The sequence below is a fragment of the Notothenia coriiceps genome, unplaced genomic scaffold, assembly GCF_000735185.1.
Source record: "Notothenia coriiceps isolate Sejong01 unplaced genomic scaffold, NC01 NC01_scaffold00034933, whole genome shotgun sequence".
NCBI classification, from domain to species: domain Eukaryota; kingdom Metazoa; phylum Chordata; class Actinopteri; order Perciformes; family Nototheniidae; genus Notothenia; species Notothenia coriiceps.
In genome coordinates, this window is record NW_011367634.1 from 193,644 (window position 1) to 212,186 (window position 18,543).

An 18,543-nucleotide genomic window follows, 5' to 3' on the forward strand; every position below is an offset into this window, starting at 1 on the left:
TTTAGTCAGCCGGGCCGTGCTCAGATGATGGTTGTGCGCTTTTTAAAAGGTACTACGGGGGGGGGGGGCCCTTTCCACAGATGACATTTTTTTAATGGATTTTTTGTCAAAGCACTTAAGATATTCATTGCTATTGGGATGTTAAGAGCATTCCATGGAATATAACAAAAAGTGTATCTCGAGCCGGTTTCTCAAACTTACCTACCCCACCTCTAAGGTTTTACGCTCTTCCGCTAAACACATGTTATGTAATCCCCTATCTGGAGAACAGTTATTTTAAACGTAGGACAAGTTGTGATTGTAATCTGGTCCTGCTCGAGATTGTTTGTCCCCGTTATTTGACTGCTTTGCCTGAGCTGTGTTATCCTGACAGAGAGTGATGGTTACCAGCAGAGCCTTTTCTCTGTGGCCTTGTGCATTTTATCCTTGTGCATTTTATCCTTGGCCTTTTCCCAAACCCTGTTCCCCCCCCCCACACCACAGTAATTGCACCTCAAGTTTTATTTATAGTCAGCAAATCCCATGAAAATACCATATACCATGCCGTAGCCCGTCTTCTGACATTGAGGATCCTATGAAGATGCAAACTATTAAACAGCTCATGGAGATTTTTAAAGTTATTATAAGGGTACATAGCAAAGACAAACTTAATAGCTATAGAACATTAAGAACACTTATCAGTAGCGTTGCCTGGTTAACCACAAATACAACTTGACAAGACCAATGCTGTTTTAAGGAACTGTTTCATAATAATCTCCTCAAACAATATTTGCCACATCTTCAATAGGAAAAGTTTGCCTCCTACTACTTTGCCTTTAACCATGGTTATCAGATCTATACTGTGCTACTGAGAAGCGTTGATATTGTTTGGTCGAGTCCGAGTATCAATAAATGGTGTTCCAAACAGAGCCAATGGACTGGAAGGGATGTTTCCCACCATGTTTGTAGTTTCACTCCTATAATCTACACCACAACTCTAGTGTACGGTTTGCTAGCTGCCTGTATGAGTAATACCCATTTAGCAGGCCTCAAAAAGTATTCCACAACTCTGCCATCTCTGCTATCAATCACCACCCAACACCGTGCAGTTGATTTCATGGCCAAAACGTTCATAAATCCCCAGATTACCCCAGATTCATCTTGTTAGCAGGGGGGAAAGGCATAAACAGCACTTACATCATTGTGTGACACATAAACTCTTCACTGAAACCTAAATGTATGATTTAATTATCAGCTTTTCAAGATGGGAGACCCACCCTGCTAACTTAGTGCTCGGGAATCCCCAAGATTTAGAAGAGGAATTGAATTATTGTAGTCTTTATATAAATGTAAATATCTTTGCAGGTTACATAATGTTTTCATATTGTGAATAATGAGAACCAAGAACAGAATATTTACAAAGGCAAGGGAAACTCTTCTGAGTTACCTGCAACATCTGTTTGGAAAAACAAAAGCTTGTGGAAAGAGAACCTCAGACAGGGCTTTTTTAAATGAGACTCAGCAGTTTACCATCACACTACAACGTTTAATGTTTGCTGTCAGAAGTATACTCTGGAGAAATGTGTTCTCGGAACAATAAAGGGTCAACGTAAGGTCAGGTTTCTAATGCTAGAGGAATGCTAATTAGAAAAAAACTGTCACACAGTATGAGAATAATTTGTAAGCAACTTTCCCTCTTAGACAAGTTCACAAACTTCTGTCGTCATTTGGGACACAATACTGTAATAATGCCTTGGCAGGAGCTCCAACAATCTATTATGAAATTGGACATCGCTAACTGAAAAAACATCTGTTGCACTCAAGGATCCTCCGTTCAGTGTAGTAAGGGGGAGGCCTGCCGAAGGAGGAAGACCTCTTCTTGCCTTGTGAGTCATGCAACTTGGAGTCATGGGAAAAAGCTGATAGCTCTCCTGCTGATTTATGGTAATTGAGGATCTTTGCTGGGTGTGGACAGGCATCCTGGCTGAGTTGACGCGGTTGTAACAGATCCTTTTTTCCCTTTTCTGATGATCAGTTCAGGTGGTATTGTGCTCCCCTTTGATCAGGTCTTTGTTAACCTTAAAACACACTCTGCTGAAAGCCATGCAAAGTTTGATTATGTAGCTTGTATCCAGCTCATAAAAGCAAGACAATCTGAAAAGCCACCAGACACCTCATTGCTTGCAGCTGTTCATAACTCCCTTCGATTTTTTTTGATCGTACTCGGCACTGGGAGCCAAAACTCCTTACAGTGCACTTTTGTATTCAAATTACAGCAAAATTCCATGTGGCACAGACTTAGCTGAAGGTTTGTTCTCTTGATTCAGCCAGTAAAACCACGACCTGCCGCTGCTTTATGGACCCTTTTCTCTGAGTGTTGTGCTCAGTCTTTGGCCCGCTGCCAGAGAAAGCCTTTCTCACTGTGGGAAATGTGTAGAGATGTAATGGGGAGGTTGCCTGGGAGTCAGTCAGAGGTCTGCACTGTAAAATAAGAAGAGACTCGTGTTTGCGTGTCATACTAAAACTATGCGACTAAAACACTGAGTATTACCAGCCCTGGACCAGTGTGCCTTTTACACAGCCAACTCTATCATGGCACGCTGGAATAGCACCTTCCTGCTCTTCAGCTTTGTAACATAACATTCTTTCAGGGTACCTTTATTTGCTGAGTGTGATTTATCCAAGGAAGCACTGTAAGGCTTGCCAGGTGGGACCAAGTTTTTGGGTAATGAAACAAATAATATATGGAAAGAACATTTTTTCCGCCTGTCATGAAGTCTGTTACTTATTCTGTAAGCGAGGGAGATGCTGTCGCTGCTGCACTTTGCCTGTTGGCTGCGTGGTTGATCTGGTGTTAGTTACACTAATTGAAGATGTTTGTAGTTCATAAAGAGGGAGAACTAATGGAGAATGTATTCCTTTGCCATCTGTGTGAAACACAATGGACTTAGAGAACTGGGAAAGCTGTCCAATTAGTTTGAGTCCATATGAAACACTTGAAGATGCATGCACGCACACACTTACTTCCTCTTACTTTACTGTACTCTGTTGTATTGGACTTGCTGGAAGGCTCAGGCACATTCTTTTGTCTTTTTTCTTTGTTATGGCTGCAGCAGGAGATTTGTCTACTCCCCAAACCCCTGTCAGATATTTCCAACTCAAAGCACAGTGCTGTCTGTCAGTAGATAAATAGACAAATAATCATTAATAAGGACTTTGACAGAAATGGAAAATAAAAGCGTCAACTCATAGAGTTACTGTGGCCCGTGGACCAGCATCTGGCTTTACTCTATCTCCAAACACTGCAGGAGATGCAACAGAGATGTGTGATCCTAAAAAATAGGTGCCTTTCAAATTGTGTACCGTATATGTCTTTTTCCAGTCAGATTTTTTTTATTGGACCCAGGAACAAGCTTTGGCTATTTGTCATAGATTAACTCATGGGTGTTTTCATCTCTCTGCTGCATACTTCTGTGCAGTCTAGCTTCCTGCTGATGGTCACAGCATCAGTTCTCACATCATCATGACATCAGAGGCCTCAATCTCAGATTATTTGTATGTAACTGTGGGACAGATGGGATACCATTTCTGAAATGTTCCAATGGCACCTTGTTAATGTACTCTTTTAATATGAGATGATTCACCAGATCAACATTATTCTTTTGATCAACATGGGATGTCAGTCTGCCAGGTTGATTTCCATTAACAGCTTCAGGCATGTCAGCCTCACTCTGCCTCATCCTCTGAACCCGGCCCGACCCGCCGGGGGGTCCTTCATTATGAACTCATGTTGTACAGCCAAATGATTTTCAAACGTGGTATTAAATTCAAATCAAGGGTCCAAAGTTTCCAATGAAAACAAACATGTCAGGATCCATTATTGAAAAATATGTGTTGAATGATTCAAAGAAAATGCACTTTTTAGACTGAAGACAAGACCATGTTCTAAGGACTAGTACATTTGTATTAATATTTTGGGAAATATTCACTTTCTTTTTAAAGGTCCCATGTCATGGCCATTTCTACTGATCATAATTCCATTGTTGAGGTATACTAGAATAGATTTATATTGTGCAGTTTTCCAAACTCACATCATACAGCATCTCTGTATAGTATGTGTATTCACTCTGTCCTAAACGGCTTGTTGGAGCTCCTGCCCCCCACACTCCCTATGAGCCCACTGTGTCCTGATGAGTCCACCACGTTACAGCGGAACATCAGTGATTATGTGTTACAATGGCGTTAGCAACCAGAAAATGACACCAGTAATGAGAAACAGATGAGAATGCTGCGTGGGGTCTGGGTGCCGTGTTGGCGGGACGTTGCGCGGCTCGCTGCTGTGAGGAGCGGACATTGTGAGCTGGGTTCATTTTCTGCTTGCGGCGTGGGGTCTGCGAGACAGCGAAACATCGCGAATGGACGCGGGAGTGCTGAGGGGGCTGCGGCACCCCCATCTGCGAGGCTCCACTAGCACCCGTTGCGCACCTACAGTGTAAGCGCGCCACAGTTTTGCCGCTGCGAGGCTCCACTAGCCCCCCCCAGCGCGTCACAGTTTCGCCGCTGACAGAGTGTGGGTGAGGAGCTACACGGATTGGTCCATTTCGGTATGGTCACGTCACTGTACCCACGAAGAAAATGATAAATCTCCAACAAGGCGTTCTGGGGGCTGCCCCAGAACGCCTTGTTGGAGATTTATCATTTTCTTCGTGGGTACAGTGACGTGACCATACCGAAATGGACCAATCCGTGTAGCTCCTCACCCACACTCTNCACACACACACACACACACACACACACACACACACACACACACACACACACACACACACTCCACTGCTGTGCAAGCATCCTTTAAGTATGACTCACTCAAACTAGTCGTTAACATTAAAAATAAATAAGAAAAATGTTTCCTTTTTTGGATGTTAAGGAAAAGTAAATACCAATGATGCAGAAGATCCCAATGCTAATCTCAAACTGTACTCCTCAACGGGGTTTAATGTAAGGAAGTACATGAGTAAAGAATTTACTCAAGTTTACTATCTGTTGGTAGTACTTCATTGAGCATAATTATACTTTATACTTTTACTCTAGTACATTTTGGAAGCAAATATTGAACTTTTTACTCAACTACATTTTTCTGACACCTTCAATAAATTGCTTTTCAGCATCAGATTATTTTCTAAAACAAATATATCGTCTAATAAATAAAAACTGAAACCTATGTATAGGTCAAGATATCTAGCAGCAGTAAAGTAATTAAAATGAGCTTCCGTTTACAAGCTGTGATGCTCATTGGTTAATACAAAATCTAAATTCAGTTATTTAAAATATATGATTCTGAAAAGGGCCATTGTGCTTAACAAGTACTTTCACTTTTAGTACTTTAGTTATATTTTGATGCCAAGGCTTTTGTTCTTTTTCTTAAGTAACATTTTGTATGCAGGACTTTCACTTGTCACTTTCACATAATATTTGTACAATGAGTATTGCTACTTATATGCAAGTAACAACTCAAAGTACTTCTATTCTACCACCGGTTGGCTCCTCCTCCTCTGGCTGGCTTCATCAGCCTAAAGTCCACCTCAACCAGGGCTACTAGAGGTGCGGCTAGGGGAGACTGCACCATCCCATTTAGGAAAAGCGCATTCAGCCAGGCTGTCTTTTCATTCCACGCATCCCATCAATGGAATTCAATACCACAGCCAATAAGAGAATCCTCATCCTACTACACATTCAAGCACAGTATTAAAAAGTGGCTCATTGAAAACCAACAGTGTCAGCACTGATCTGTGGGTGTAGGTGTGTGTATGAGTGTGTATTGTAAATGTTTTATTTATTTATTATCATGACTTGCTCTTATCTGTATTCAGTGATGTCATCTATTGTAAATATGTACAATGGTATAACAATGTTGTGGTATTTTTATTATTGCTTTTAGGATGTCTATCACCATCTGGCAAAGGGACTATCGATGAAAACTAGCCTTTTGGCTAATTCGAGTACTTTTACATGTTTTTAATATGTTGATTAATGTAGACTATCCCTTGTTTTAAATAAATCAATTCAATGACGTTTGCTTTAAGGTACAGACTCAATAATATTCAAGGACTAAAAATGTATTTATTTGATATCCACAAAGAAATGTAAGAATATGCTGTTTAAAATTGCCAATTTTTCAGCGAATGGGAAAACTGAAGTCGGTGATTTCTTAGAGAGTGCAGGCATATACAGTAGGCACACCACAGCCAACTCAAAGCAGTTTATAATATAATATCATTTAAACTCTTTGTTACATGCAGTACCTTGTTTAATGAACTTTTACACATTTGACTATGAAATGTATATATGAACCTGTAGCCAGTAATCCTAATGATCATTTCTGTACAAGAAAATGTTTTGTGTTTATAATTCAATGCAGTGGGAAGCAATAACCATGTACATCAACCAACCCAAAATACCAATAACGCAAATGTCAGAGGCACATTGTCATCGTCACCTTCTCTCCGGGTTCACCAGACAGCCCTCTCTCTCCAGCCTTCCCCGGCGGCCCCTGGTCAAAACAGCCATTAGTTTTTCAGTGTTATCTTAACAGTCAATGGGAGCCACCACACCAGCTGTGTGATTAAACTCACCCTCAGCCCCATCTCCCCAAGTGGCCCGATCGTTCCTGGTGGCCCAGCCGGTCCCTGCGGTGACAAAACACAGGCACCAATGAAAAGGTTAAGACTGCTTTCTTATCTCTGATAAATGCCTCTGCAAAGAGACAGTAAAGGAGGAAAAGTGTGAAACGAAATAAGAACCGGGCAGAAAGTGTGGACTTGTGGAGATAAGTTAATCTGGAGGGCCTTGAAAACACTGAGCCAAAGCTTCTGTAAGTGATGGGAACAGGCCTGCTGTTATAGAGACACACTCAGGCTACAATAAAGCTGCTCCTCCAGGAAGAGGGTGGTGTAAATCAAAGTGTTTCAGACTCACTACTTTCTCTTTTTGTGTCTGAGACTGGGGCCGAATGGGAGGAAGAGGAATAGCTTGTTCTGGGCTTTTTGACCAGGATACAGGGTTTCAAGGAGTCACTTAATAAAAGGTGTATAATTGTGGAAATTCAGAGTTTTTATGCAAAGTGCAGGAAGAGGAGTTCACAGCAGGTGATGGAAAGCCATAGGCTATTATAGATAATGTTGAGATACCGCCGGTATCCTCTCCACACATTCTGAAACTTTTTACTTAAAATGTAATATAATTTTTACACCAGATGAATTTGAAAACACACAAAAAAAACATAGCAAGACAGTAGGTCTTTAAGAATGGGGTTGATTCTCAAATATGGAAGCCAAATGAATGCAAACAAATAGTAAACTCACTGGCTCTCCTGCAATTCCTTTGGCCCCCGGAGGACCCGAGGGTCCTTGAACACCCTGAAAATAACACAGGTGTTTATAACACAAACACTATTGGTATTCGTAACTTGTTGAAATGCAGCAAAACCCACTAGATAAACAGACTGCCACTCCGGCCTCGCTCATCCACCACTGTTCCCCCAAAAAGAGTCCTGCCCCAAAAATCAAGACTGACCTAAAAAAGACCTCTGTTAGCCCCAATCACTTACTGGAAATCCCTTAGGCCCGGCTTCACCTGGCTCGCCAAGCTTTCCCTGCAGCAAAACAACACAAATGGAAAGATTAGTTGGACTCTAGGAGGAGAACAGTGAGTTAAAACATGTCAAACTAATGAAGAGGTAAAGAGGAATAACAATAGGGCTCAGTTACCTTTCTATTGTCAACCTTAAGGTTTAAAATACTAGCCAAGTGATGAAAGGTTAACCATCTTACTTAATGAATGATAAGGTACAAGATCAGTAGTGAACATACATTTTAAGTGCTCTATTAGGAACAGTTTGAAAATATTTATACTTAAGTGTTTCCTTTGTGTGCCACTTTGTATTTTTCTACCCAAATACATTTAAGAGGAAGATGCTGTAGTATGATATGTCTGTCAGCTATAATGGGAACGCATTGTTCTAGCAACCCAACATTATGTAAAAGTAGATTTAATAAGCACGTCAATCAGCAAAAACATTATAATATGGTTTAATCAATGATTAGGAATTATAATAATAAGTATTATTAAAGCTGCAAGCAGCGTTGAGCGGGTCTTCGACGCTCCGCAGGATGTTGTCTGCACGTCGACGTGTGTGTCTAGGTGTCTCGAGGACTCGGCCGTTGGCAAACGTGGGAAGTTTCAGGCCGGTCGGACAATGTCTTTGAGTTACAGCAGTAACACAAACATTTTGTTACCATAGCAACTCAATTTGACGAAATCTGAAAACTGACACATATATGTCTCGAGGGCTTGACGGTTAGCACACATGTAATGTTTGAACAGTTTTTGACCATTTACACAGGACTTATAGCAATATCGTACTTAACGGCGAGGGGTGCGTTGCCATGGCAACAGCTTTTGGGGAAAACTCACTATTGTCATATTGAGGTGTTGAGGGCCGGACCATTAGCCATCATATGAAGTCTGGTGCCGTTTGGACGATTTTCCATTGAATTAGGACAACACCATATTTCATAGCGATGGATCTGTCGCCATGGCAACGGCATATGATGACATCCCATAATTGGCATAGAGCTGTGGAGGGCCGGACCATTAGCCATCATCGGAAGTCTGGGGCTGTTTGGACGATTTTCCATTGAATTACGACAACACCAGGTTTTTTGGCGAGGGATGCATTGCGATGGCAACGGCATATGATGACATCCCATAATTGACAGAGAGCTGTTGAGGGCCGGACCATTAATGATAGTCTGAAGTCTGGTGCTGTTTGGATGATTTTCCATTGAATTACAACAACATCGTATTTTTTGGCGAAGGATGCGTTGTCATGGAAACGGCATACTGTGAGATCTCAGATTTCACGTAGAACTGTTGAGGCATGGACCGGTGATATAAAAGTGAAGATTGGGGGACGGTGGGACCGTGTCCATTGGAGTTACAGCGATCCGTTGCCATGGTAACGCCAAATTAAGTAACATCAGATTTGACCGAGAGCTATTCAGGGCCGCAGTGTTAACCATCATGTGAAGTTTGGTGGCGTCCGGAGCATGTCAGTTGGCGTTATGACATCATCGTGTTCCATGGCGAGGGACCGCCTAGCATCGAGCGAACGCGAACCTTGGCGCCAAATCACGGCTACGCCGTGAGAAAGAAAACACTTTCCGTGATAACTTTTAATTGCCCATGTCTCCCGACGCTACCCGACGAATTTCGAGTCGTACTGATAAAGTCCCTAGAAGAAGATAGATTTCGTGCGGAGGACGCCAAATTCAAAATGGCCGACTTCCTGTACGTTATTTTATACCCCTCCAAGAGGCTTTTGGTTCGTCTCCGCACCCTAGATATGCGTAGCGAGTTTCGTTTGTTTACGTGAAAGTTAAAGTGGGTTAAAGTGGGCGTGGCCTACGCAATTTTTGACGCAAAGTTCCGGAACCAATTACATATTTCAAGTTGCCACACTTCTGACGCGCTTGCACAATTTGGTGAGTTTTCACATATGTGTGTAAAAAAAAAAGGTGTCAAAAGTGCGCGCAAAATGTTCAAATAATAATAATAACAAATAATCGGTCCGATCTCAATAATGTGCTATTGAGTTAGCACTGCGGCCCTGAACAGATCTAGGTCAAATCTGATGTTACTTAATTTGGCGTTACCATGGCTACCATCCATCCTTCGCCATAAAACACGGTGTCGCTGTAACTCCAATGGACACGGTCCCACCGTCCCCCAATCTTCACTTTTATATCACCGGTCCATGCCTCAACAGCTCTACGTGAAATCTGAGATCGTATGGGCTACCTACTGCCATGATTTAGGCCACTTTTAATGGACTTTTGCCCCTCGTTTTCCCTGTTTTTTGTGGGTTTTGCTTGGTTATCGCTCGCGAAGCGAGCGACTAAATTGATCGTAACGATATCAATTATGCGAGTTGCAGTCACGTGACTGGGCTCGCGCGGCCTCTCAGCCGTCATGATTTCCGAACCTTTTCTGCGCTTTTGCCGGTCGTTTTCCCTGTTTTTGGGTGTTATTCGCAGTTTATCGGTCGCTGTGCGACCGATTTCAATAGGGTCTTCGCTGACCTAGGTCTCAGACCCTAATAAACATTTAAGGTGGGGTAAGTAATTTTGGAGAAACCAGCTCGAGTGCGCTAGAATTTGAAAATACACAACTGGAAAAAATCTGCCACTTCCTTACAAAGCCCCTCCTCCAACACACACGAAAGCGCACATGAACAATGAGGGCACCAGATAAGTTTGTGCACAGGTTGCAAGGCTGACAGGCAGGTAGGCCATCCAGTTATTTTAGCCGGCTCAAATGATTGGTCGTGCTTTTTACAGTACTACGGCTTCCACAGATGACATTTTTGTATGGATTTATTGTCAAAGCATTTAAGATATTCATTGCTATCGGGATGTTAAGAGCATTCCGTGGAATATAACAAAAAGTGTATCTCGAGCCGGTTTCTCAAACTTACATGCCCCACCTTTAAATGTAATAAATACTTTTTTTGTTTTTTTTTAGTACTTTTATTTGTGTTACTTTCAGGATATTTTGCCGATAATATTTGTACTTTTTACTTCATAGACCTTGTTCATATTGTGGTGTTGCTACTTTAACTTCAGCAAATGATTCTAATAATTGTCACACCGATGAAAATTATGAAATTATAATTAACATACTTTCTTGACTAATTGTGCACTGATTATCTCTAGAAGCCCACTACTGAGTCGATGATGCACAAAATAGTTTGGCAACAATAAATAACAGTAAGATGATCATGTTATAAATGTAACATCAAGCTTAACTCTTTGCATGCTTTAATGAGATGTAGTTGTACTCTTCCCGAGTATATGAGCATCAGCATCATTTATCCCAGATACTAATTCCCTGTGGACTTCAAAAGGCCACATGTAGCCAGCATTAAAAAGGTGTTGTAATGCTAACACTGTCATTTCAGTTCAGAGGGGAAATTAAATAAGTCAAATTGTTCTTACCACCACCCCAGAGAGGCCCAATCTTCCTGGTGGACCATCGATGCCCTGCAGAGAGAAAACATTACACTCGGTTTACTGAGCTCTCTGAAATTCCCCAGAGTCAAAATGTTCCCGACTGCCGAGCACCAACCAGCACCATCAATATTTCAGTGCTCTTTGATTTAAGCTTATGTTGCTAATTTTGCAGCTAACAAAGAGTGTCCTCTAAAGATTCTTTAGAAGTTAAAAATAGTAAATAACAAAGGCCTGCTCAACAAAGCTGCTTCATTGTTCCTACTTTTCAGAAACTTGAGCCAGTTTGTTTATCCTAGCTTTCTGCGGGATATATTTGATGTGAGCAATTAGGAAGTACAAGGCTAAACATTTCTCTCAAGCAGTTTGGCATTAAAAGTTGAACTATATCAGTGAGCCACAAACTGCAACTAAATCTGAATCTCTGAAAATGTTTTCATCTGATCATGTGCTCACCTTCACTCCAGCAGACCCATTCTCCCCCACTGGGCCATCAGGACCCCGCAGACCCTGTAGAGAGAAATGAAAGTTGTCACTGATGAAAAGCTTGGGACAATGTGGCCTTTAACAGCTGCACACATTGTTTAACATATTGGGTGAATGAATCAGGGAACTTCATCCCCATCTTTGTCTATTTAGTGGATCCTGGGAGGCAGTTCTCTCAGTTTCATTGTGTACTGTGGGTTAGCCCACATCGGAGTGAGTGACACCATCAAAGATTGTGGCTGTTTTGCAAAAGCTTGGCATCTGGAAATTAGTCCAATCCACAGTGTACACTTTGCCCCCAGCTTTCCACAATGACACACTGTGGCACAGTAGGGTGATTGTAAAGAGGCCTTTGGAAAAGGTCCTGCAGCTGATTCATCCTAGCCTCTGAAATTGAACCAAACTATTCCCTGTCAGAAAACATTAAAGGGTATTTTGCTGGTTCCGATGTCATGTTGTAAATAATCTGAGGGGAATTTCTTGTTGTTTGTTTTTAACTTGTGATGTGTCATTCTGTGAAGCACTTTGCTATATAAATAAAGCTTTATTATGTAGGCATCGTATATAAAAGAGATTTAGTCAGAGAAGAATACCGCTCCTTCCAAAAACAAGGCCTTGAAATGACCATTGCTGCTTTGTATTAGCCTACAAATTAGTAAGAGTTTGGTTAAGAGGGAAACATTAGTTTTTCTGATAGTCGCTGCGTACATCCAATGACAGTTATAAACATGATGTGAAAAATATGAATTAAATTGAATACGCTTTTTGATCATCCAAAAAGTAAATCGAATAATTTGATACATAAAGCGGACCTCTTCTGCCTGTTTTCACTGGCTTTTGTTGTTATATAGATATCATCCATTACATACCCACTGAGAAATAACTTGTTCATGCTTTCTATGATTTTCTCTCATTTTTAGCATCATCTTCAATCAAATATCTCACATCTTTATATGAGAGACTGAAAAGGACAAATAAAAAGCCTGTCTGCTGGATTGACAATCTGCTTTTTTTTCTCAGATTAGTTTTCAAATGTATTTACAGTCTTACTCCAGAGCCTCCTTTTAGATATATCCCATGATAAGGCTGTAACAGAGTCACTAGCCGGATCAAATATTAAAATATGGAACCTTTTTCTCGATAAAAAGGATGTCAAATCTGCAACGCAAACAACACAAATCTAATCATTTCCGATATGAAAGAGTTAAATGCTGTTTAAAAGCAAACCAGAGCTGAACACATTTTTAGTAGTTTTGTACTTTGTAGTGGAATTATGTTAAATTGCATCTTCACTGATGCATTCAATCAAATTCAAAATTAAATTGAGATTGATAACTTCAACTTCCCTCCCTCGGACTCCAGTTTTTCAGAACACTCAACAGGCACATTAGCCGGAAATTCACAACGTTACCCTTTACTGCAGCAATTTAAGGACTTTTTTTTGCATGAGAACATTGAAAATGAGCTTAAATTCAAAAGATTCAGTTTGAATGACAACATGAGATTTTAAAATTGAATTGACAGGGTAACATGATGCTGAAGTATGACGGACGTATGACTTAACCTTGTCAAGCTGAAAATATATAACTATAAGAAGATATTAGAGAAAGAAGAAGTAACATGATTGGATACATCCTCCAAAAAGCTGTCCGTACTTAAAAATGTGTCTCACAAAGTATAGCCTAATCCTTTTTTTAAATTACAAAAATGTGGCTGCAGGAAAAGGTTGTTACTGGTTTTTCCCCATTCATGTGACTGGGAATGAGTTCAGACAGTGTAATAAGGAGACTGGAGTTTATCAAGCAGATTTTAATTTCATTTTCCAAAGCATTGATGTCCTTTTCAGCAATTAAAGTCATTAAATATTACATTTGTGACTGCTTGTGATATCAAGGGAGCCGTGTAAAAACCAATAAGAACGAAATGCCTTAATTATACCACTTATTCATGTTAGATCAATTATTCATTCAGTCCAATGATCCTGCTGTACAACCATGGGCTATTTTTCCAAAGTAGAAACCCAATTATGGAAAAGCCAGCAATCACTGGAGTCATCCTGAGCTCATGGCAGACGCAGCACTCATTCACATGTACAGAAACACCAGGGTGATTTGTAGGAAGCATTTTAAAATGCATGTAAGTAACTTATATGTTAATATAAGTATAGACACAATCATATAACTTTGTTTCCTAAAGCCTAAATAAATCTTATCTCTAGTTCAGTATTAGGTGAAATAAAGTATTGTTGCTGCTGATGAGAATGAAAAAAAAAAGATTTCTGATAGAGCAACATTTTTTTTGGTATAAAATATAAAAAAGAAACGGAAAACAGTGTACAGCCAGGCAACATGCTCACAATGATATTGCTATCATGATTAAGTTTAGCAGGCATAACGTTTACCATGTTCAAGGACTTAGTTAAGCCTGTAAGCTCAAATTAGATTTTTTTAGCAACAGACACAAAAGAGGAACCATGAATGTCAAAATGTAGATCCATCCAAAAGCATTTCACATATTTAAATGTTGTCGGGAGTGTTGAACTGAAGCTGCTAGATTGGGCGTGGATTGTAATGTTTTTTATATTCATTTGTGACACACAGTAGTTTCACGTCAGCTCATATAATCACAGATTTCAGTTACTTACTCTTCTGCCTTTGGGTCCTCTGATGCCGATGGATCCTGGTGAACCAGAAGGCCCCTTAAAGTGTAACAAAATATTGTTAACATTTGACTCTTAATACGAGGGACCGTTGCCTCTGTGTCATTTTTAATATTATTGCAGGTAGTAAGTTGAACCTGTATCCAGAAGTTTAGTCTTTTAATATAAACTCTACTATCGAAGGCTGCTTTTTTAAAACTGCCTTCATAGAGGTTGGACTTATATATTGATTCAATAATGGATATGTTAATAACACTAGTTAAAAGTCTTATTCTTAATGAACTTCAATGTTTTACTTTGTTGCAGTGAGTTAGATATGAACTTTAGGGTGTGTCAGTACAACATGACAACGATGTAAGCTGCAATAGAAGTGCTACAGTGTATGTAGACCTCCAGCAGGCCAATTTAGTCCATGGTTTATATTCAGTAAATATATAGTTGTGACAATTAACTTAAGTCAACTTACTGGGATCCCTTGCAGTCCAGATGGCCCCGCCTCTCCAGGTATGCCGGTGTGACCCTGGGGAACACAACATTACTCAAATGATATCTACATGATTTGATCAAATAAATGACCTTATGCTATCTGCCTGTATGACAGCTTTGTTAAATAACCTTATTTTTCATATATTAACATGTCCTATAAAGCTACAGCGTGGTTGTTAGTTGTAGGCTTCTCCAACAATGTAACAGACAAAACACTTAAAATAAATTTAAAAAAAGACAAAGTAGGAAATAAATATAATAATAAAAAATATGTACATATAAGATAGAATCAAATAAACAGAATGTAAAAATAAATACCGTACAGTTGAATTAATACTGCATACTGAGTTTGTATAAACATGTCACAGCTTATATAGAATATAGCATATATATATATACACATATGTAGAATTGAATGCCTCCTGGTACGAGATGGGATCCAGACTTACTCCTTACCATCGGCCCCGTTTCACCTGGAGGCCCGGGAGCTCCTGTTTTCCCTCGGTCACCCTGAAAAGAAAAAAAAACAATTAGAAAAACATTCATTTAGAATTGATAGATGCAATGTTTAAATGTTCAGTCAAAACACAATTTATCAGAGCCTCGAGGTTTGTTTTGGTTTTATCTAACCAACAGGCATAAATGTATGTTATTAAATGGACCAATATGTAAAAAAGGAGCACATCTGCACAATTGAGAAGCCGCTAACAGCAACACTTTGATGTTTAGTCGTTAGTTTCTGAACTAGTAACATGCTACATCAACAGAGAGAAATCTAACAGATGGTTGATTGACAACACTTTCTGATACTAAAGTGTGACAAATTGCGAGCATGTTCACCTTTTCTCCTGTGATGCCAGTCTCTCCAACAGGCCCGACAAAACCAGGCAATCCCTAAAGACAAAAGCAAATTTGATTTGAACTCTCTGTTATTCGGAGCTCTAGTGAAGTTCTCATAATAGTCCACAGCTTTAGGACTCCAACTAAACAGACACACAGTGAGCATCAAACAGAAATCAGCAGAAAGAGGAGAGAAAAGCCTTTACCCTCTCGCCAAGCTTTCCAACCTCGCCAGTTATCCCGGTCTCGCCCTATAGCAAAGCAGCCAATTAGCATATCACAAATGTATTCAAGCCTTTCTTTTTTAGTTCAAATCAGTTTAAATGTGCTCGGAGACTCGTTCCCCTGTGGTAACGAATAATTAACATCTAATTTACACATATTCTGATGAAACATTATCACAAAAGAAAACCGTGGAGAGAATGTTCTGTTAAGGATGACTGTGACGGCGGTGGATGTGTGAATGTTAGGTCTGACCTTGAGTCCATCTGGGCCTGTCAGTCCTGGGAATCCCTGCTTCCCCGGCCTGCCCTGAACAGAAAGCGAAAATGACACAAAGAAGTGCGCTGCGGCTCCACACGATAAACAACAAACTCTCTATATCTCTTTTAAAAAGGTGCAGTGTGTGAGTCTTCTGTCCCTCCAGAGGCCACGGCACTAAACAAACCAACAATTGATGCCGAAACAAAAACATCCCTTTTAAGAAACTTAATGATCCATAAAACAGAGCGCCGTTAGCAGCATCAAAGGCTTCCTATTACCCATAGAAGTCATTGGGTCATTTGGTTTTGTTTGCAGTAATCACTTGTGGGTTTCACTTTTGGAGGAAGACAGACTGGAATCAAATGTTACAAAAATATATAGTTTGATTGGAAAGCTCTTTAGCCTGGGGTGACTCCAAACAAAAACAGTTTTTTCAGACCGAGGTGGTCATACTGCAGAGCATTGGAAAGCCATCCTATTTGTCTCTTCTAAAAATTTAAGTTTGTCTTGAACGGAATCTTTATCCAATATGTCGAGACGCTAATAATATAAAATATTGAAAAAAATAAATAAATAAATAACATTATACAATTGTATTTTGAAAGAACATTTAGAAGACAGATGGATCTGTTTGTTATTGTTTGTAATTTAGTTTGTTTGGTGTTAGAAGAGAGAATAGTAATTTGCTGACCAATCTGGTGTCCAATAGGAAGTCTTTCAAAACAGCTTCAGAACAATAGAGACGTCGGTCTGCCAAAAGACTAACCGACCATTACAGGTCAGAGTTATTGTTCCAAAGCGACATTTAGGCAGAGGCACGTGGTGCATGTGTGCATAGTAAGTGTTGTGCTGTTGAGTTTGGATCCTAAATGAAAACACAATAAAATGTGTTTTTGTATCTTCCAACGGGTCTTGAGATGCAGGGCTTATCCAATCAGCACTCACCTCGAGTCCAGAGGGTCCAGTGGGCCCAACTCTTCCCTCATCGCCCTGAAAAAAAAAGAATTGTCACTTAAGGTCAGGGAATGAAGTGATCTTTTATTCATTTTCAAAATAAGTCAATCCCACCTGAAGTCCAGGTGTTCCTCTTGGACCTGGCAAACCTTGTGTCCCTTGTTTTCCCTGGGGATTAAACACAGCGTGAACTTTCACTTCATTTCAACTCACTGACAGTTAATACGTAAAGACCTAATGTCATTCTGACCTTGGATCCTTCAGGGCTGTTTTTTCCTGGTGGGCCAATGTCACCTGGGAAACCCTATGAAAATGACAGGAAATGAACACAGTGGCACTCAACCGTGCATCAGCAAGGAATAACATATATATAATTCATCAAAATGTAATAGTATATATCCTACCTCTGGGCCAAGAGGGCCAGGTAAACCATCCGGGCCCTTTTCACCAGGCTTGCCCTAAAAGTCCATTACATTTCATTTTTATTTGGTAGCGCTTTTGTCTGAAGCTACTTACAATAAGTGTCATCAACCATGAAGATACAAACAAAGAATCTGCGAGTGCATTAGCTTTGAAGGCCAAAACATTTTAGGTGCTAGAACACTGGTTTCAAATAAGCCTCACCTTCAACAAATGATCTTACTGTTATCACACAGATCAGAAAACTAAAATGATTTGCCAACCTTGAAAATGACAAGACATTTGCCTTACAGCATCTGTAAAAATGCATCTTGTTTGTGAATTTCTAGGTCATTTATTGCATATGCATGTTATGGAAATCTAATTTCCTGAAATCAGATTAGAGAGCATTCGAAATGTATTTTTGCATTTAAGGACAAAGTGCCAACATTGGTGGATTACTTTCAACACTAAGGCAGCATATGCACTGAGAATTTGCCAGAGCTTTGCTATTTGCATAATTGTTTATGCCACAGCTAGATTTGCATACATCTCTCAGATTAAAGTTCCCCTCATACATGAGTGCCTGAAGTTTGCTGTGTATACATTTGAAGTTCTCAAAAAATATATTTCAATAGCACCAGTATTTCTTCTTGGGGGAATCCTAAGAATACTTTGCCCTTTGAGCACACCACTATGCTTTCACAACACAATTACTATCTGAAGCAGCAAAGGGAAAACAAGTAAATAGACTTCACAAAAACATTTTAGAGAAGCTGTGTCTACTTTGAGCTCCATTAGATAGACAGTACTTTATGTTCATGTATTAAAGACTGATTGAAAACATACAAGCAACCAAATTGGTTTCATTTTCAGTTGAGAATGAAAATAAATTACTTAGAACTAAGGAACTAAGGTGTTACCTTTATGTAGAGTCAGCTATGTCATGTTGTAATGTATTAATGAGATGTTTATGGAGGTTTTGGATTTCAGAAACAAGTTTTTCAACTTTTGGGTTATTTTTAATGTGGGATGGAAAAATACCTGCAGACCAGGTTTCCCACAAGGACCTGGCAAACCGGGCAAGCCACGAATACCCTGGGGAAAAGGGAGCTCAATGTAAACAAGAACATCAAAAATCAATAAAACACACACATGAACATGCTGCCTAAAGACATTGAGGTTGGAAAA

General features: G+C 40.0%; 1 protein-coding gene across 1 annotated transcript; it reads right to left on the reverse strand.

Annotated features, from left to right (window-relative positions):
* Window positions 1-6,451: 6,451 nt before the first annotated feature.
* Window positions 6,452-18,446, reverse strand: LOC104962509 (collagen alpha-1(XXVII) chain B-like). Its single transcript, XM_010790942.1, has 17 exons — window positions 18,397-18,446; window positions 17,358-17,411; window positions 17,204-17,257; window positions 17,068-17,121; window positions 16,945-16,989; window positions 15,994-16,042; window positions 15,723-15,767; window positions 15,517-15,570; window positions 15,133-15,186; window positions 14,657-14,710; window positions 14,176-14,229; window positions 11,502-11,555; window positions 11,034-11,078; window positions 7,586-7,630; window positions 7,341-7,394; window positions 6,612-6,665; window positions 6,452-6,529 (listed from the first exon to the last, which is right to left on the reverse strand). Exons 2-17 carry the CDS (start codon window positions 17,384-17,386, stop codon window positions 6,452-6,454), a joined length of 822 nt encoding a protein of 273 aa, XP_010789244.1. The 5' UTR covers window positions 17,387-17,411; window positions 18,397-18,446.
* Between the last annotated feature and the right edge of the window lie 97 nt (window positions 18,447-18,543).